Here is a 17,578-nt window from a genome sequence, read left to right as displayed (position 1 = left end):
TTAGAAGGGTGACATATTTTTAGGAGAAGGATGGGGTATAAGAAAACTGTAACAATGTTGATGAACACTCAATTCTTAAATCTGTTTGTATATCTATAGTGTTTTTACATTTCAACTTATTATACTATTTATAGCAAGGGGACGAATTACCCGCAAAGGAAGGAAAGGAGGGTATAAGGACATAGGGACAAGATACACCTCGCACGACCAAACAACGTGCTCGATGTCGCGATAACCTTGGCCACAAACACAGAGATTGCTGCTGGCAAGATTGAAACGAAAGAGTAGTGCATCTAAAGAACAGTGATTGGACATGAGTCGGGAGAAGGTGCGAATAAAGTCCCGACTCAATTCCAGACTTTTGAACCACGGATTGAGGCTAACCTTAGGGATAATTGAGTGAAACCAACGGCCCAATTCATCTTCATTCCACTTGCGTTGCCTGTTAGCGATGGTATTTTTGCGGACTAAAGAATAAAATTCAGCGTCTGGATAAAGCACTCAAAATTTTTCGTATTCTCTCAAGGAAGTACGGCGAGTGCTTTTCCGGCCTCACTGAACGGATAGCTTCGACAGAACTAAGACTATCCGTTACAATGTAATAGTGTTCAACAGGTCGTGAGGCGACGCGAGTCCAGCGCCCAATGAATTGCTGCCAATTCAGCAATATACACTGAGCAAGGATTCTGAAGACTGTGTGAGGTGCTAAAAAATTCGTTGAACACTCCAAATCCTGTGGACTCATCTGGTTGTTGTTGTTGTTGTTTATTTGGGATACTTTACACCGAGTCAGCTGGTGCATTCGTATCCTTAAATAAAAAATTACAAAGTTATTTACAATTGTTTGTACAGTCCTGTTTGTCTCAAAAAATTCATTAGTTTCATTTCATTACTATTATCGTTCATTAGTGCATTTCTTAAACTAGTTGTACTAATGTCGTATTGCTGTCTCCCGTTGTCGTATTTTCTGCAATGGAGTAATATGTGTTTCACATCTAATGTTGTGCCACAGCATTCGCAGTTAGGTGGTGTTTCTCTCTTAAGTAGGAATGTATGGGTTAAACGCGTGTGACCAATTCTTAATCTCGTCAGTACTCGCTGCTCGGCTGCATTGTTACGTTCCGTCCATTTTCGCATGTCGTTTTAAATTTTCCTGCGTTTAGCGTCCCTGGAAGCAAACCACTGATTGTCCCAAATTAATCGTATTCTTTCTTTCACTGCTCTTAGTGCATCTTCCGCTGGTATCGGTATGTTCAAGAGAGGTAGTCGTCTTGCTTCGTTTGTCAACTTATCCGCCTCGATATTACCATTAATACCAGCATGACCAGGGGTTCAATAAAATCTCACGCGTCTGTTCTGTGTCATTATTTCTGCTTCCTGAATCCACTGGTGTCTCGATTTACCGCTTTATAAAGCCTGGAGACAACTGGCAGAGTCTTTGATAATCACCAAATCATCGATATTGGGGGTTGACAGAGCCATTCTTATAGCGTATGCTTCTGCTGAAAAAACGCTGCAATATTCGGGGAGACTGTACGCATTCGTTGTGGAATGGCTATACATTGCGGCTCCTGTTGTGTTCTCGTGTTTAAACCCATCTGTGTAGATTATGGTTGAATGTTGAAAACGGCTGGACATGACTGGGCGGACTTTTTCAGAAGGATCTCCAGCTCTTACGGCTTTCTTCATATCCCAAACGGTCGATGGTTTAGGTAAGTGCCACTCACGATCGCTTCGTCTCAAAAGCTGTTCTACTCCTGGTAGTGGTATATTGGTCAATTCCAGAAAACGATCTGACGCTCGTTAAACCAATGGAAGATTGACATTACCAGATTGGCACCAGAAGCGTATCGAATCATTTGATTGTATTCCGGTGCGAGTGTTTGAAGGGTTGTTCGTCCTCCTCTGTTTGTTAATCCAATTCCGTAAACCAACTTGGAGGGCACGATAGCTGAACCAACCTGCAACAAAGTAGTTCGCTTGCCGCGTGGAAGTTTGGCACCAATAATTTTTAGAATTCGGATTCTGGGTGTGCATGCTTTCTTCGCCAATTTGCAGTGAGCTTTAAAGTTCAAAGTCCGGTCCAGCGTTATGCTAAGAATTTTTAAGAGGTTTACTTGGGGCAAAGTAACACAATCAATAGTGATATTTTGTGCCGAGTCCCGTCGAACATTAGGACTACAATGGAAAGTCTGTGATGTTGTGGTAGATATGGTGAAACCAACACTTTTTGACCATTTGTCAATGGCCTTTACGGCTATTTGCAGTAGAGGATGAAGTGATTCCGTTTTACGCACCCGTGCCACTAGGAGAATATCGTCGGCATATAGAAGTATATTCACCCCATTGGGTATAACTTGAAATATGGGTTGCATCGCAATGAGGAACAGTGTCACTGATAAAACGGAGCCTTGTGGCATCCCATTTTCTAGATGGTGCGCTCTCGACAAATGGCCTTTCACACACATCTGGAACGTTCTTTCCGAGAGGAAGCTTTGCAGGATAATCATCATACGACCGCTGATTCGCCATGATTTCAATGTACGTAGTATTGCATATCGCCAAGTTGTATCGTACGCTTTGGAGAGATCCAAAGATGCTACGAGGCTGTGTTCATTTCTCAATGGAAGAAATCTTTCCAGTTCTGCTAAATATGAATCTACGCCGCACCCAGAACGAAATGCATGCTGACGTGTATCAAGTCTTCTTTTCGATTCTAGCTTGGTGGTTAAACGTTGGTTGATGATGCGTTCGAATGATTTCGCCATGCAGCTAGTAAGCGAAATCGGTCGAAATGCTTCTGGTCCGGGTTGACTGTAAGTCGGTTTCGGAATGGGTATTACAATAGCATTTCGCCAACTATTAGGATAAGTTCCGTTGTTCCATATTTTGTTGAAAAGTTGAAGGAGTGTTTGTTTTACCGATAACGGAAGCCGTTGAAGCATAGGGTACCCTAAAAGATCAGGACCTGTCGAGATACTTCGCCCTTTGTCGAGTGCCCACAGAAGCTCATTGAGAGTGATGTCTTTGTTGTACACATCAGCGTTGTTGGGCAGGAAATGCATACGTCGTCGTTCGGTTCGCTCTTTCTTTATCTGAAATGATGGGAGGTAGCTAGAAGTCGCTGATCTTTTGCTGTAATGCTCTGCCAGTTCTTCCGCTACTTCTTCGGGATCGTCTGTGAGCGTGTTGACTCGATTGAGTATCAAATTGTGCTGCTGTCGGTTACCCCGTAGAGTATTTACTGTTCGCCGTAGTTCAGTTGTACTGTCCGGTGAAATTTTTGACACGAAATCTTGCCACGATTGCAGTTTTGCTTTTTTAATCTCCCTCCGCGCTGCTGCCCTCGATTCTTGGAATCTTCTCAGGGCCATTGACCTTTCAGGAAAAAAAAAAATTTTGCGTCAATCAATTTCGGCACTCCATAACAATTTTTTTATATTGAATAAAATAATATATATCATTAAACTAACTATCAAACAATTGAAAAATCTCAACCCCTATCCTAACGGAAATACCCACTTCTGATTGGTCGAAATTGACGACACATGCGGCGGTTCCCTAACAGAGACATCAAAACCAAGCTGCCTAGGGGAAATCGGCATTGCAAATATATGAAAGTAGGGAGAGATTTTGCTCCCGCCGAGATGTGTTCCCAAACAGAGACATCAAAACCAAGCTGCCTGATGGAAATCGGCATTGCGAATACATGAAGGTCGGGGGCATTTTTATATTGCAAGTAAGAAGATTGATACGAATAATTCTAGCAAATAAAATTTAAATTTGGAACTTTAATATTGGTTGCTTCGTGAAACTCCATATCAATGTCCGATCGTGTATTGTGAAAAATTTAGCACAAGGGTAGGTGTAAAATTGTATACGATAGCCGTTGTGTTAACACTTTTCCGTACAACATAGAGTCTCACTACATATAGTACATATAGTATTAGGTATTGTTTGTCCAATTAACATTCGCATTGGGTTGAATAAACAATCAGAAAGTAAAAATTATAAAAGAAAATTACCTTTCCCATTTCAAATATATTTTCGCTATATTAAAGTAACATGTTTTTACTGATAAGAAAAATTGATAATTGTGTTCGGTATTAATAATTATCTTATATTACATTGGTGAATTTTTTTTTCTTTATTTCATCAATACATATCACAAGAGGCATCTCGTCTAGGATTATAGATGGCGGTTCTCATCATATCTCGTCCCACTTCGGTATCCTTTATCTGATACGCACCATCCAACGACTGTTTATCATCCTTCTGTCATCATCACCCGTTAAACACTGGTGGACTGAACAAATACCCAACAACAAAACAAAACGGCCCTTTTCAGGTCCACCTAATCATTATCAAAGAGTTTAACGATGTAATTATCCAAAATCAACAGATAACCTAACGGAATCCTACATCAATTATGCGATCGTGTCTCGGACACAACCCTCCTGTGACTTTTTTGGTCCAACGTGACCACTGCTTCTCGGTATGCTCTTAGTCGCTGCTTCTAATATTTTTTCAGTAAAGCTATCGACATCCTATTCATAGTCCGGATTGATTAAATGAGCTACTGTGTATTCGTATAGAGCCCAGTCTGCGCGGTCATAATACCACTTTTGTCGTGATGTTTTTGTATGAGATCTTCCGGGAAAGGAGATAACAATCGGAAAATGATCACTGTTGTGGGTATCCGACAAAGTATGCCAGGTGAACTTCTGAGCCAGATTTTCGGAGCAAAGAGTAATATCGATTGACGAAGTATTGCCTGTAGCTGGATCGATACGAGTGGGTGAACCGTTGTTTAGGATCACGAGTTGTTTGGTTAAGCTTGTCTCTGCAATGAAATGGCCAAAGACGTTTGATGACTGCGAACCCCATGCTGCATGATGGGCATTAAAGTCTCCCATGAAAAACACTGGACCTTCCACTTTGTTGAACAGATCGTTCAGCTGCGCCTGACATCGCTTGGTGCTGGGTGGAATATAGATTACTGTTGCTTGAATGGGGTACTGGATTCGCACTGCCACAATCTGTTGTTTCGTATTTATTTGTACCCGCTCGAAGGGTATATCTTCACGGATCGCGAGGCCGACGCCATGCTGCCAATAATGTTTGTGGTTTGATTTGAGAAACAATTGGTAGTTCTTGCCGACAAAGTCTGGCTGATCGTTTCTCTCACTTTCGTCTCTTGGAGAGCTATCATGCAGGGTTCATGTTTTGCGATGAGATGTTTTAGCTCACTTATGTTAGCCCGGAGTCCACGGATATTCCATTGCAGCGCGAAACATCTGTTGATGTTTGTCGATGTTGCGTTCGACATTAAAGATGATGTTGATATTCTGCGTAAAATCGTTCTTCTGTTTGTACAGTGTTGTATTGAGTCACTTGTGTGTTGAGCATTGGTTGTCCTTTCTGGAATGGATAGAAGTGGCGCAGTATACTTCTTTGGAGATGCGGTAATAATGAGCAGACCTGTCGTTCGTCGTGTTCCGCAGTGCCAACCGCTGTTGAGACTAATATATTATTGGTTTCTGAATTGCCAACAACAGTGGCACTGTGGAGAGACTTTGTGTAGTTCGCATTTGTTGAAAGGTTGATGTGGCATTTTGTCCAAATTTTCTCGATGATCCTTCGCCAGGTGAGGGACGTGATTGGGTTGCTGTTAAACGTACATAGAGAGCGGCAGAATCTGTAGGTGTCAAAATGATGTTGTTACTGACCTGTGGTCGTATTGGCTACACTGTTATTATGAATAAACCGACTGCGATCGGCACTGGGGAAAGGCTGTGTATAGTGTTGTTTTTTTTGGTTGCTTCTTGTTCTTCGTTGGTATGACCGATCAAAATTGATCGAGATACTTTGGTGTCTGTAGTTATATTTGAGGAAGCGAGTGATGCGTTGTTCGTTCGATAGTCGGCCGCACAGGAGACTTTACCGTCAACGGGTTGGGGTGGGACGTCCCGGATAGATTCATCTGCCTGCTGCGCTTCTTCAAGAAGTGAGGTTGGTACTACACATTCCCATTCCTCAAACCGACTATTTGTGTTGGTATGCTGCATGGTGTAGTTATTAGTGGTGATACATGACTTGGACTGTGATGATTGAGTTCTATTGTTTTGAGGGCTCATTATCAGGTGTTTTATATAAGTTGAAAGCGTCTTGATCAGCTTCGAAATCGGTGAGATCCACCTCTTCCACCATCGGTTGGTTTGCTGTTCGTCTCGTTTTTATTGGGCTTCTTGTGTTGTTGGACGTTTTCTTCGGTGGCGGCGACATTCCACCATATTGCAATTCCAGACATATTGTTGCGCATGGTATGATTGGCTTGTTCCTCGTTTAGATTTTTTTCGGCTTGTTTCTGTGTCGGTTTCACTTGTCTGTGAGTTCGAGCGTGATCTGATTCGTGTAGCATCAAGATATTTCTTCATTCTTTGGTTTTGTATTTCAAGCTTTTCTAATTTCGTATCTTTGTGTTGGATCAATTCTAGCAATTCGTTTATTTTGTCATCTTTCCGTTTGTTTTGTTCAATAATAATGTTTAATTTTTCTTCCAGTGATTGTTTTTGCTGTACTTCCTTTTGGAGTTTGGAAATTTCTATTTGCTTCTCTTTAATTTGCGTTGAATCTGGCGTGATCGAGTCTAGGTTGTGCAGCTACCTGAGCGTAGCTACCATTTCCGGCTAAAACTCGTTTTGTTGCTTCCACGTGCGACAGATTGAAGTCGATTTTTGTATGGATAACTGCGACTTCCGTTTTGTGAATTTCACATTGTCGGCTGCTGGGTCGATGACTTCCCTTGCAATTACGGCAGAACGGTTCATTTTCGCACACTTCTTTTTCCTCGTGTTCATTGGAACAATTGTAACATCGTATTGGGTTCGGGCAAATTTTTCGAGGATGGCGATATTCATAACATTGAAAACATAGCATTGGATTCGGGTAACACGGTCGAGTTCTCAAACGAAGTACCCCGACCTTCACGGTTTCAGGATATATGCTTCGATTAAAAGTTAGAATGATGGCTGGCGTTGCTCTTCAATATTCTTCTCGTTTTTATAACTCCTTGTTGTTCCAATTCTTCTTCGATTTTTTCTTCACTAAGTTGTCAAATCAAAGTAGGATAAACTGACCAGATGTCCCGCGTTACGCGGGACAGTCCCGCATTTCAACAAAATGTCCCGCGTAAGATTATGTCCCGCGAAACGTCCCGCATTTGGCAAAAGAAACGAAAATGTCCCGCGATATTAATATATTTCAATATTACAATTTGAACATGTTGATTTCATTAAATGGATGAACCACAAAAAAAAACTTTTATTTTACAGACTGTTCAAGAGACCTTCAAATGCATCCAAAGATACGTTGAGCTGGTTTCATCGCACCGACAGTGTACTTTTTGTTTAGAAAGTGTCAAATGGAAACGACAGCAACAAAATTAGAAAAAGTTTTTTATAAAAGTCCCCTATTGATCCGCAGGGACCAACGTGAGTCAGACGAAAAGTTCATCTTTGGTCCCCTAGCTCGGTCAGGGCTCAACGTGTTAAATAAGCCGGAATAACTAGTGTATACGGAACAGGAAGAGACAGGGTTGTTTGATGAAGTATCGTGAATGAAACGCTTGGCGGCCTTACGGAAGTTGGCCGGAACCTCAACCATGGTCCATGAAAAGATGTATGACAGCGTGTTCTTTTACCTTTTCGTGGCTTTGGTGGTAGGCTGTCTCTCCATTTTGACCATTCGCCCAAAAGTTTTTTTTTGTAGTTTTTTTTTTCATCGCCTTCCGAAATTAGTCCATTTTTTTAATGCATACGATAACACTAAAATCGAAGAAAAATAGATTGGAACTTTCGAGCGTTCCATTCGATAATTGGAAGAAAATTATAGAATTGTAATCGTGCTTGCCAGACCTAAATGCTCTGACCGAGTGAGAGATTTTCAGGCGTAAACAAAATCTAAACCACCTAAAAATCACAACTGAGTGATTACAGGTCAGGTTTAATGGCTAGGACACATGTTAAGAGTTTCACGAATAAATAAGACTCTCTAAACTATGGTTTATGTTCACATAACGTATATACATAACGTTTTGTTTTTTGTGTCCCGCGTTAGACCTCTGACCATCTGGTCACTTTAAAGTAGGATATAACGCAACGATTTATGTTGAGCGTGGGATGCAGTTCTATTGATACCTTCGTTCCGTCAATTAGTTGAGTCATTTTCAACAATCGCTCAACCTGTGCTGCATTTCTCGTTCTTATCACGTAACGAGTACATTTCTGTTCACTAGTTGCATGCTCGATTGGTCCAGCAAAGTCCTCTAAACTCTTGCCGATTATAAATGGGTTGATTGGTAAGTTAACACCATTTTTACCGGTGAGTAATAGAGTGGCGATAGCGCCAAACTCATTTCTCGGGTCCAAGTATCTCGGAAGTCCTCTCCCGGAAGATCACAACACTCATCAACACTCATAGATACCATGCACCCAGGGGGGTCATCCCTTGGCCGAGTGGTTAGAGTCGTAACTAACATGCCGAGTGTTCGGGTTCGATTCCCGTTCTGGTCGGGGGAATTTTTCATCAAAGAAATTTCCTCCGACTTGCACTGTAATCACGCGTATTCTAGAGCTTGCCACTCAGAATGCATTCAAGGCGTGTTATTTGGCATAGAAATCTGAACTAAGTACTAATAAAAATTACGCAAGTAATACTACGTTGAGACGGCGAAGTTCCTCTAGGAACGTTAGTGCCATTTAAGAAGAAGATACCATGCAGTACTCACGTGAGTAATGCGATCACAAAATAAATCAGGTTCATTGCTTTCACCTCTAAGCGATACGATGGAGACACTGAGTTGTTTATCCGTTCTTGAATATGAATATTCAAATCACATGGAGACGCAAATATTGAAATAGCTCTTTCTTTCCTTGTACCCTTTTACTTTCACACGTAATCGAAACAGGGTCGCAGCACTTTACTACGACACTTTCGGATCAGAAAAAGCACTGTGGCGGAGCGCCAGCTTAGAGAACTACGGGTGGCGGAGTCCAACTTTCAATCCAAATTTGCGCGAAACGATTGGGTTTAAATGAACTTAACAAAGCGACCGATTGCTACGGACGCTCTACACGAACTGTTTGCTGCTGGTGGACGGTGTGATGAGGAATTGGAGGTGTAGTGGTACTGGATGCGACGATTCCCCCTTGAACTCCACCGAAGATAACAGGTTGGGCAGCATTGCCACTCGGAGGCAGTCGAGGAAACGTGGGAGGGTTCGTTGGGGAGTTGGAACTCTCGGTCATAGCTTGCGTGAAATCTCCTCGACTACGTCTCCATGCATCGCAGATATCGGCATTGTACTGTGCTTCTACTGGCATGGGCGAAGCAGGCCTGGCATGAGCTTCCAGTGGAATTGTTGTGGCGACCGACTTAGCCCTGACAGCGAGGCGAGCGGATCTCGGCGGATTGGGACGTCAACTGTGGATGGTGCTGGGTCAGCAGCTTGAAGGACCGCAGTGGCTCCGATGGGCGGTGTTGTAGAACGAGACAGCGGTACGCGGCAACTGGGAGTAGAAGTCTCAACCAGCGTTCGCTCACTTGACCCGACGGCGGGAAAAAAGCGGTTCGGCGTCACTGCAATCCTCTGTGCTACTTTGTGGCTTGGTGGTGAATACTTCGGTGATGACAGTACAGGGTAGCGGGAGTCGAAAAATGTCGGTAGAAGGAACTCCAGTGAGATTGATCGGGGAACGAGTGTTTCCACTCTTGTGCGTCCCGAGATCTGATGCAGTTCCCACGCAGTCCTTCGGGGAGCGGACGTTACCGCCCTTGTGCGTCCCGATTTCTGTCACTGGTCCCACGTGGTCCTTCGGGGAACAGTTGCTGCCACCCTTGTGCGTCCCGAGTTCAGGTACAATTCCTACATGGTTCGTCGGGGAACAGGTGTTGCCGTCCCGAAAGCTGGATCGTTGAATACTGCATCTCCCTGGTGCCGGGGGTAGTCCGCCAGTACCGATTGGGCTATAGCGTCCGCACTGACGGGGCCTCGACTACCAGGGAATATCACTGGGTTCCGTTCTTCATCGACGTTGGTTTGTTTCTTCGACCGCAGGTTGTCCAGCAGTTCCGGTGGGGGTGTAACGTCCGCACTGCTGGGGCCCTGCAAACCTGGGGCGCTACTGCTTCGGTCAGCGACAGTTCGCGGCGAAAGATGCCGGAGGTTGTCCGTCGATTCCGGCGGGGCTGTAGCGTCCGCATCTAATGTGCCCCGACTATCCCTACCGGAGAGCTGATTGGTGGAGTGGTGGCTGGCGACAGGTGAGGTTGGATTTGGACGGGACACTATTTGGGCTGACGATCCTTTCCATTGGTCGGCAGCGGGTATGGAGAGTCTGATCGCTGATTGGGTCGAGGGGTATCTGGAGGCAATGCTTGCCTACTGTCAGCGATCTCTGACGGATGTCCTTCGGTGGTTGGATAAGTGGAGATTCTGGTTTTCTTTTATTCGAGGGCGTTGCAGTTGTAGTGGTTCGATTTCCGGGCTGGACAGTTTGTAGTACTGGTGTAGACGGAGAGGGTGTTTTCGTAAGCGTGTCGTCTAGTTCGTTGGATTCTATGTCAGAGTCGGAGGAAATGACCAAGCTGGAATTTTGTGGTGATAAATTTGTTTTTTCCTTCGGTGTTTTTGGAGATAAAGTGGATTTGACCGGTCGGGAGGATGTAGGAGTATTTATCAAGGAGGAGTGGCTGGAATGAGTGACTTGTGTTACCCCGGATGTTCAAACACTTTTTGTTTGTGGCAATGATGACCTGGCTTTAGATATTTCTTTCTGTTGAAGATTTATGATTTTATCCTTCTGGGCTAGTCGTTGCTCCATGGCCGCTAGTGTGTTGGCCATCTGGTCGATTTTATCCACCAGAGCCATCTGGTCGATTTTATCCACCAGAGACTTGATCATTTGCGTGTTATTCAACGCCTCGACGCGTTGTAACTCCATTGACGCGGCCATGCTCGCGATGGTAAGGTCTTTTTCGCCTATTTTTTTACCAGGTCATTTAGCCTTCGATCCGGGGCTGCCTCCTTGTTTGGTGTGTGGTCAGGAGCTCGGTCATCTCTGACAGCTTGGGCATAGCTCACTGGCCGACCATTTTCTGCTTCAAAGATCAATCTTGCCATTTTATAGTCGACGTTCCGGTCTACTTTAATCTTTTGGATTATATTCTCCTTTCCGTTTTCCGGACAGGAACGGGAGGCAAGGTTGTGGTCTGTGGATTTGCATCGGCTGCAGAACGAAGGCTGCTGACATTTGGGACCTTCAGCCGGGATCACATGGTTAACGGAACAATTTCCACAGGTTGGCGTGTTTTGTCTGCACCTTGTTTTTGTGTGACCGAACGCCCAGCATTGGAAGCACTGCATGGGCGAGGGGTAATACGGCCTTGTTCTGACTCGAAGATATCCGAAATAAATAAATTCAGGTGTACATGTGCCATTTACTGTCAGGATTAACGCAGGGGTGTTTTCTACCATGTCTGGACCGGTCCGCCGTTTGCGTCTTCTAGCCGCTGTCACTTTTTGATCTTTTAGGTAGTCCACAATGTCCTCCTCCGACATATTTGTTGTCTGTGCGCAGCTGACCACACACTTGGTACTGTTCAAGTGTTTATGGTAGGTGACTTAACGTTCGTTCACCTGAAAGTTGTGTCAATTGTAACAGAGCCTCCGCTTTTTTTTTTATTTCTAACTTTATGAGCATAAGCCGCACCATTGCTCTCAGGGAAAGCACCCTCTATTTCGCCAACACAGTTCTCAACAGATTTGCGAATGAAAAAGGGAGCGGGGGCGAGGTCTTTATCTTTAGTGTTATCGCCTACACCAGTAATACGCAATATGATAAGCTTACCGTGTTCACCAGTCGGATCCATATATCTTGGTAGTGTTGCCCCCAAATAACTGCCTCCAATCTTGCGGTGGTTTCCACCGCCTTTATGGCCCCACACCGTGCGTGCGGGGCCGGGGTCGCCCGTCATGGCGGCGGCCCAACGACTACTCAAACTCTGGCAGGCACCACTAGATGTTTTCGTTAGCGCGCACTACGGGGGAAGCCTGACCCCTACCCGACGACCGGTAAGGCTTCTATGACCACAAAGAGCAATGAAATTGTTTATTTTACACAATTAAAAAATAATACAATTTATCCACAAAACAAGTTAACACAAACGAAACGTCCAAAAACTTGTGTGCGGCGCTGTAACCGCACCGGCGCTAGATACACAACAGACAAACAATTGTTCAAAATGGATCTCGCTTCGTGCCACTATTCAAAGGACGTGTTGGAGTGGTACGAAGCCAACGGGGTCACCTTCGTGCCAAAGGAAATGAACCCGCCCAACGCGCCGGAGCTTCACCCAATAGAGTAATATTGGGCGATTATGAAGCAGGCCCTCCGGAAGTACCCAAAAGTTGTCAAATCGGAGGCGGACTTCAAGAGAAAATGGATTTCTGTTCAAAAAAAACTACAACCTGACGTTGTACAGAACCTTATGGACGGGGTAAAGAGGAAGGTGCGAGCATACGGGCTTGGGCTCGAAGTATGAATAAAAAGAAAATGCCAAAAGTTGTTTAATAGTTTTTATTTAACTGTCTAAAATTTTCAAAAGGATCGGTCTACTGGGCGAATTTCTACAGCGTTTTTTCCGTGATGCAATTTGATGTGACACACCCTTTATCACAAATATTATAAGCTTGGCGCGCCTCCATCGTAAAGCTCTTGTTTTCAAAACTATGAACTTACTCCTACAACAGAAATTAAAGACTATATCAAAACACGTAATTTTTGATAAATGTAGTCATCTGTTTCTTTCTTTTACATATTTCAGCTCCACTACAACTCATAATGACACAAATAACCCAGGAGGAAATCATAACAAACACAAAAACTGTACTGCAGGGCCTTGAAGCTTTACGTGTAGAGCACCTAACCCTGATATCGAACTTCAAAGAAGGGAATAAAAAGGATACAGATAAATCTAATATAGTGCTAAAGAACATAGAGAATATCGAACTCGGTCTAGGCGAAGCACAGGTAAGATTTCGCTAATCTATCAGCGCTCGCACCGGTCGCTGTGGATCGACATGATTTTCTCGTCTGGTCCAGCATATTAAAAGCTGAGACTCTAGTGTTTTACCTTTTTTTAATTATTGTTTATTATTATTATAGAATTTTTGCACTTCCCAGCATTAAGCTGGAACTAGAAGCAGTGCAATACAAATTATGTAGAGTGCCACAATCCGAAAAAATGATGAGCAAATATTTACGTGCTTACACAAAAGAACACATGTTGACATATTTGCGCTAATTTATGTTTTTTCATTAATTCAAGGTAATCAAGGTCTTTTCTAGACACCAGTTTACTCGGCCCCGAAAAAAGTGGTCTGTATTTGGGCAGAGGGAAAAATATATCTCGCAAGACCACGTGTTCGATGTCGTAATAGCCTTGGCCAATAACGCATTTACATTAACTCATAAAATTAGTGATTTGAGGAAGATTATTGTTTGTAGTCTCTTGATTAATTTAAACACCATCTGAGAAATCCTCTGTGAAACATGAAACATCAAAGTCGTCCTATCTGCTGTAGCGCATTTTTTATTTTACCCAGTTTCATCGAAGTAAACGCGCTCGGAAAGGAAAATTGAAGTGGAGGCGAATGAACTGCAAAGTTTAAAGCCTCTTAAAAACAAAGAAACGTGGAAGGAAAATTGAACGCCCGGACGAGAGAGCGAGAATCGTACGTCATAGAGACACTCATTCCCATGGAGCAAATTCTTGTTAGGAGTTGAAAACAAAACGAGGAAGGAGAGTAACTCAATTATTCGAACTAGTTTCAGTCTAGCAATGCTTTGGTCAACTCAGAGTTACCGAGAGAAAATCATTTGGTTATGATGGGTGAGGATTAATAGTTAGTCGCAGTTTGCACAGATTGCGATCTGTGCAGTTTGCGATTAATCGTAAATCACATCATGCTCCCTTGTGTTCCATCCTTGCACACGAGTATAAAATAAAGTAAGTCTGTTATAAGGCCAGGCGCAAATTGAGACGCGTATAGCGCGAGTAACTTGTCACGATATAGCGCCTGTTTTTGTGGCAATTGAAAACAGATATAACGGCGCAAATTGACCAGATGACGCGATATTGTGGAGCGCTCGTGAGATACGACTCGCGTGACGCTGTGGCTGAACCACAGTTTCTCGTGCTGGTCGTACCGGTTGTGGTGGTTGTGTTAGTGAACAATCATATAGCGCCGTGAGTTTAGCATACCGGTCGGGTGATTGTGTTAGTAAATAAATATATCGCGCAAATCTGTGTGAATCAGACATTTTATGCGAGTGGCACGTTATTTACACCAAACTGCGACTGAATATGCGCTTCACCACGCTATGATTGTGGCACGCATGAGTCGTGTTGGTTGTCTCGTGTTCGTTTACGAGCCTAAACCTAAAAACCCGTTCCTGGAAAACTCCCGAACCGTTGTTACGAATTGAAAAGTTTGTGGAAGAAAAGTCTATATTTTACACTTTCAAATGCATGAATTTGGTTATCGGGAAGAAATTTCAACGAAGGGAGATTTTTTGTTTTTCATTATTTCAGCATGTGAAGATTGTTCAAGCTTTGGTCAAATATATAGACTGTTACCTAAATGATTTGCTTTCGTTCACACGTTATCGCGTTTTCGACACAGTAATAAATACAAATAAATACAAAAAACAACAACAAATGGAACGAAGATCGAAGCTCGATGCTCGATGAAGATAAAATGCAATCTTCGACAATCATCAATTCGTTACTGACAATTTTTCCGTCTACTTGATCGGTCAAAGCATATTGACGAAGCTCAGAAATAGGCATAGTGTTGCATCGTACTCCGTCAGTTAGCAGACAACCAAGACTTTTGTCAATAGAAAGTGACTAACGTGGCTCGTCAGCATCTGAGCAGAGCTGCACTTTTTCATCAATTTCACTGACAACTGATCAGTCATGTTAGCCACTTTCTATTGACAAAAATTTTAGTCAAATGGTGACTGACGGAGTACGATGCAACACTATGCTTGTTACAGAGCTTCGTCAATGCGCTTTGATCGATCAACTAGGCGGTAAAATAGTTCGTGATAAAATGATGATTGTGGCAAATTGCATTTTGTCTTTATCGAGCAAAACTTCGATTTTTGTTCCGGTTGTTGTTTCTTGTATTTATTGAAATAAATATTATGTCGAACACGCGATAACGTGTGAACGATTGAGAGGCGTTGCCTAGCGGTCTAGGCAACTGGATTTCTTTTCCGTTCTAACAAGAGAGACAACGACCGTCCTCTTTCGTGTCTCAAAACTCACTCTTTTTTATTCTTCCCATTCATCTTAACGAAAACTACACTATCCTAAATCCTACCGACAAACTCCAGGTAGAGTTTGTCTAATCTGTTACCTACTATCTCTCTATTCCTACCTATGATTCCTGTAATGACTCATAGAATTTTCCATTCGTATGGAAAATTCCTACATCCCTACTTCTATTCCTATTGGGGTCTTTTGCTACAATCTGGTTGGATAATCTTATTGAAATCTATTTGTAATGGGGCGCTGCATCTCCCCCTACTCAATGAGTTTTAGGGGAAACTAGAAGAGTTTTCCCTAAAATTGGTTCGTAAAGCTGTTTTTCCTGTTCCGGTGCTAATATTTTTCTATCAACTTTTCTACATAAATAGCTCAATGTTTTAATATGTTTTTTTTTCAATATTATATAAATGTGTATAATTGTGTCACAATAAATTTTTGATTGAGGCAATGTACATTTTTTTTTCACTGTCTAACTGTTCACCGGCTGCTCATCTTCTTTCGCTCTGTACATTCGTTGACTGGTGACTCGTCAATTGGTTGGTCTCTGGTACTAGGTGTGAGTTGCCGCTTGCCTCCTTCCGCGTTGCGACGTCTCATCCGTCTTGATCCACTGTTGCGTGTTTCTGGGTTCCATTCCTGAACAACCTTTTAGAACGGTCCATAATTCCACCACGTCATCGTTGGAATGAAATTCAACTTCAAGAACTTGTTTTTGTTTGCTAGTTTTAGAGCTTCATTTGCTGCTCCGGTTGTAGTGTTTCAATTATAGCAGTTTAGGCTCTCCAATCATTAAATGTCATCTCCTTCAGTTCATCTTTGATCCTTATTTTAGATCCTGTTCATCCTTAATAGTATTATCAGTTTCCGGCGAAAAAAAATCATTTTTGAGACTGTTGTAATCTTTTACTTCAACGTAAAGTGTACAAAGTCATTACTCCAATTATGGAATCCACTTTCATCGACTCTCGAATTGCTTCCTGTTTTCGCTCCGTCGTCCCACAGCACCCAACACCAATGACCATCGACCTTCCGCATGACTCGTCGTCCTCTTCTTGCGAGCATCCGGCTGGGATGCCGAATCGTTCCTCTTCCCATCAGCGGTATGCTGAGATCTGTCTTTGCCTGCCTGACCACGTCTCGCTCCTCGTTGAAAATTAATTTTCGTCTTACCAGTTTGACCATTTTACAGTGTACATAATTACAACTTTTTTTCCTCTCTGCTGATGTGTGGCGTCACTCTGTTCCGGTCCTAAAAACATGCGGTCTCTCCCCCCTCTTTTTGTAGGTCCTAGGTGCGATCTGTGAAAATACTTGGAACTTTATTTATTATGGATATATAAACAAAAAAAAATTACACCAAAATATAATAGTTAATTTGTTTTTGTAGTTAGCTGTTAGCTGTTTCAACTGTTCAAAAAAAAATATTTTACTTCACTTGTGCTTTGACTCTTTCAACTGTTTTAATGAATTCGCCTTACACCTTTGTTTTTCTCGATTATTCCTCCTTGATTGTCTTTACGCTTTATATATAAATCATAATTTTCATTCGTTTCATACATTTATCCTTTCTCCATTTAATTTTTTTTCATTGAATTTTCTCTGTAATTTTTTTCTTCTTTAAAAAAACCCTTCTTCTTCCTATTATTCCCTTTTTCTTCCTATTATTCTATCTCTTCTGTAATTTCATTATCCTCTTTAATTATTTCACCGATTTATTTTCCCCCTAAATAATCTTTTTTTCTTTTGTATCTGTTAACCATGGCTACCCTAACAGAGATAGCTTAGCTATTCTGGTTATCCTTATGTCGCCTGTAATTATTGTTGTTATTTTTGTAATAACCCCCGTTTCTATTATTTTCCCTATAGTTTTCGTTGGGATTGGAATTGTTGTTATTATTATAGCCGTTATTGTTATCGAAGTTTCGAGTTCCTTGATAATTGTTGTAATTTTTTCCAAAATTGATATTATTTCTTCGATAATTGCTCTTATTCCCTCTGTAGTTATTGTTATTTCCTCGATAATTGTTGCGTTGTTCTCTATAATCGTTATTATTTCCTCTTCTGTTGTTTTTGTTATTACGATTGTAGTTGTAGTTGTTGGCTTGTGTGCTTCTATTGTAATTATTTTGTTGTTGTTGCGATGTTCTCATCCTTGTTGACTGCAGTCTGTTGTGGATCT

General features: G+C 42.4%; 1 protein-coding gene across 3 annotated transcripts in view; it reads left to right on the top strand.

Moving 5' to 3' along the window:
- Positions 1–17,578, top strand: part of LOC129768003 (kinesin light chain-like) — a 350,655-nt gene that overhangs the window by 70,542 nt on the left and 262,535 nt on the right. For all 3 annotated transcript variants that reach the window (XM_055769352.1, XM_055769351.1, XM_055769353.1), the window contains exon 2: positions 12,886–13,091. In XM_055769352.1, the coding sequence (XP_055625327.1) occupies positions 12,903–13,091 (189 nt within the window). In that variant the 5' untranslated portion in view covers positions 12,886–12,902. The remainder of the gene's footprint in view (positions 1–12,885; positions 13,092–17,578) is intronic.

The sequence above is a fragment of the Toxorhynchites rutilus genome, chromosome 2, assembly GCF_029784135.1.
Source record: "Toxorhynchites rutilus septentrionalis strain SRP chromosome 2, ASM2978413v1, whole genome shotgun sequence".
NCBI classification, from domain to species: Eukaryota; Metazoa; Arthropoda; class Insecta; order Diptera; family Culicidae; genus Toxorhynchites; species Toxorhynchites rutilus.
The sequence above is the reverse complement of the archived record's forward strand: the minus strand, read 5'-3'. Positions and strand labels throughout refer to the sequence as shown.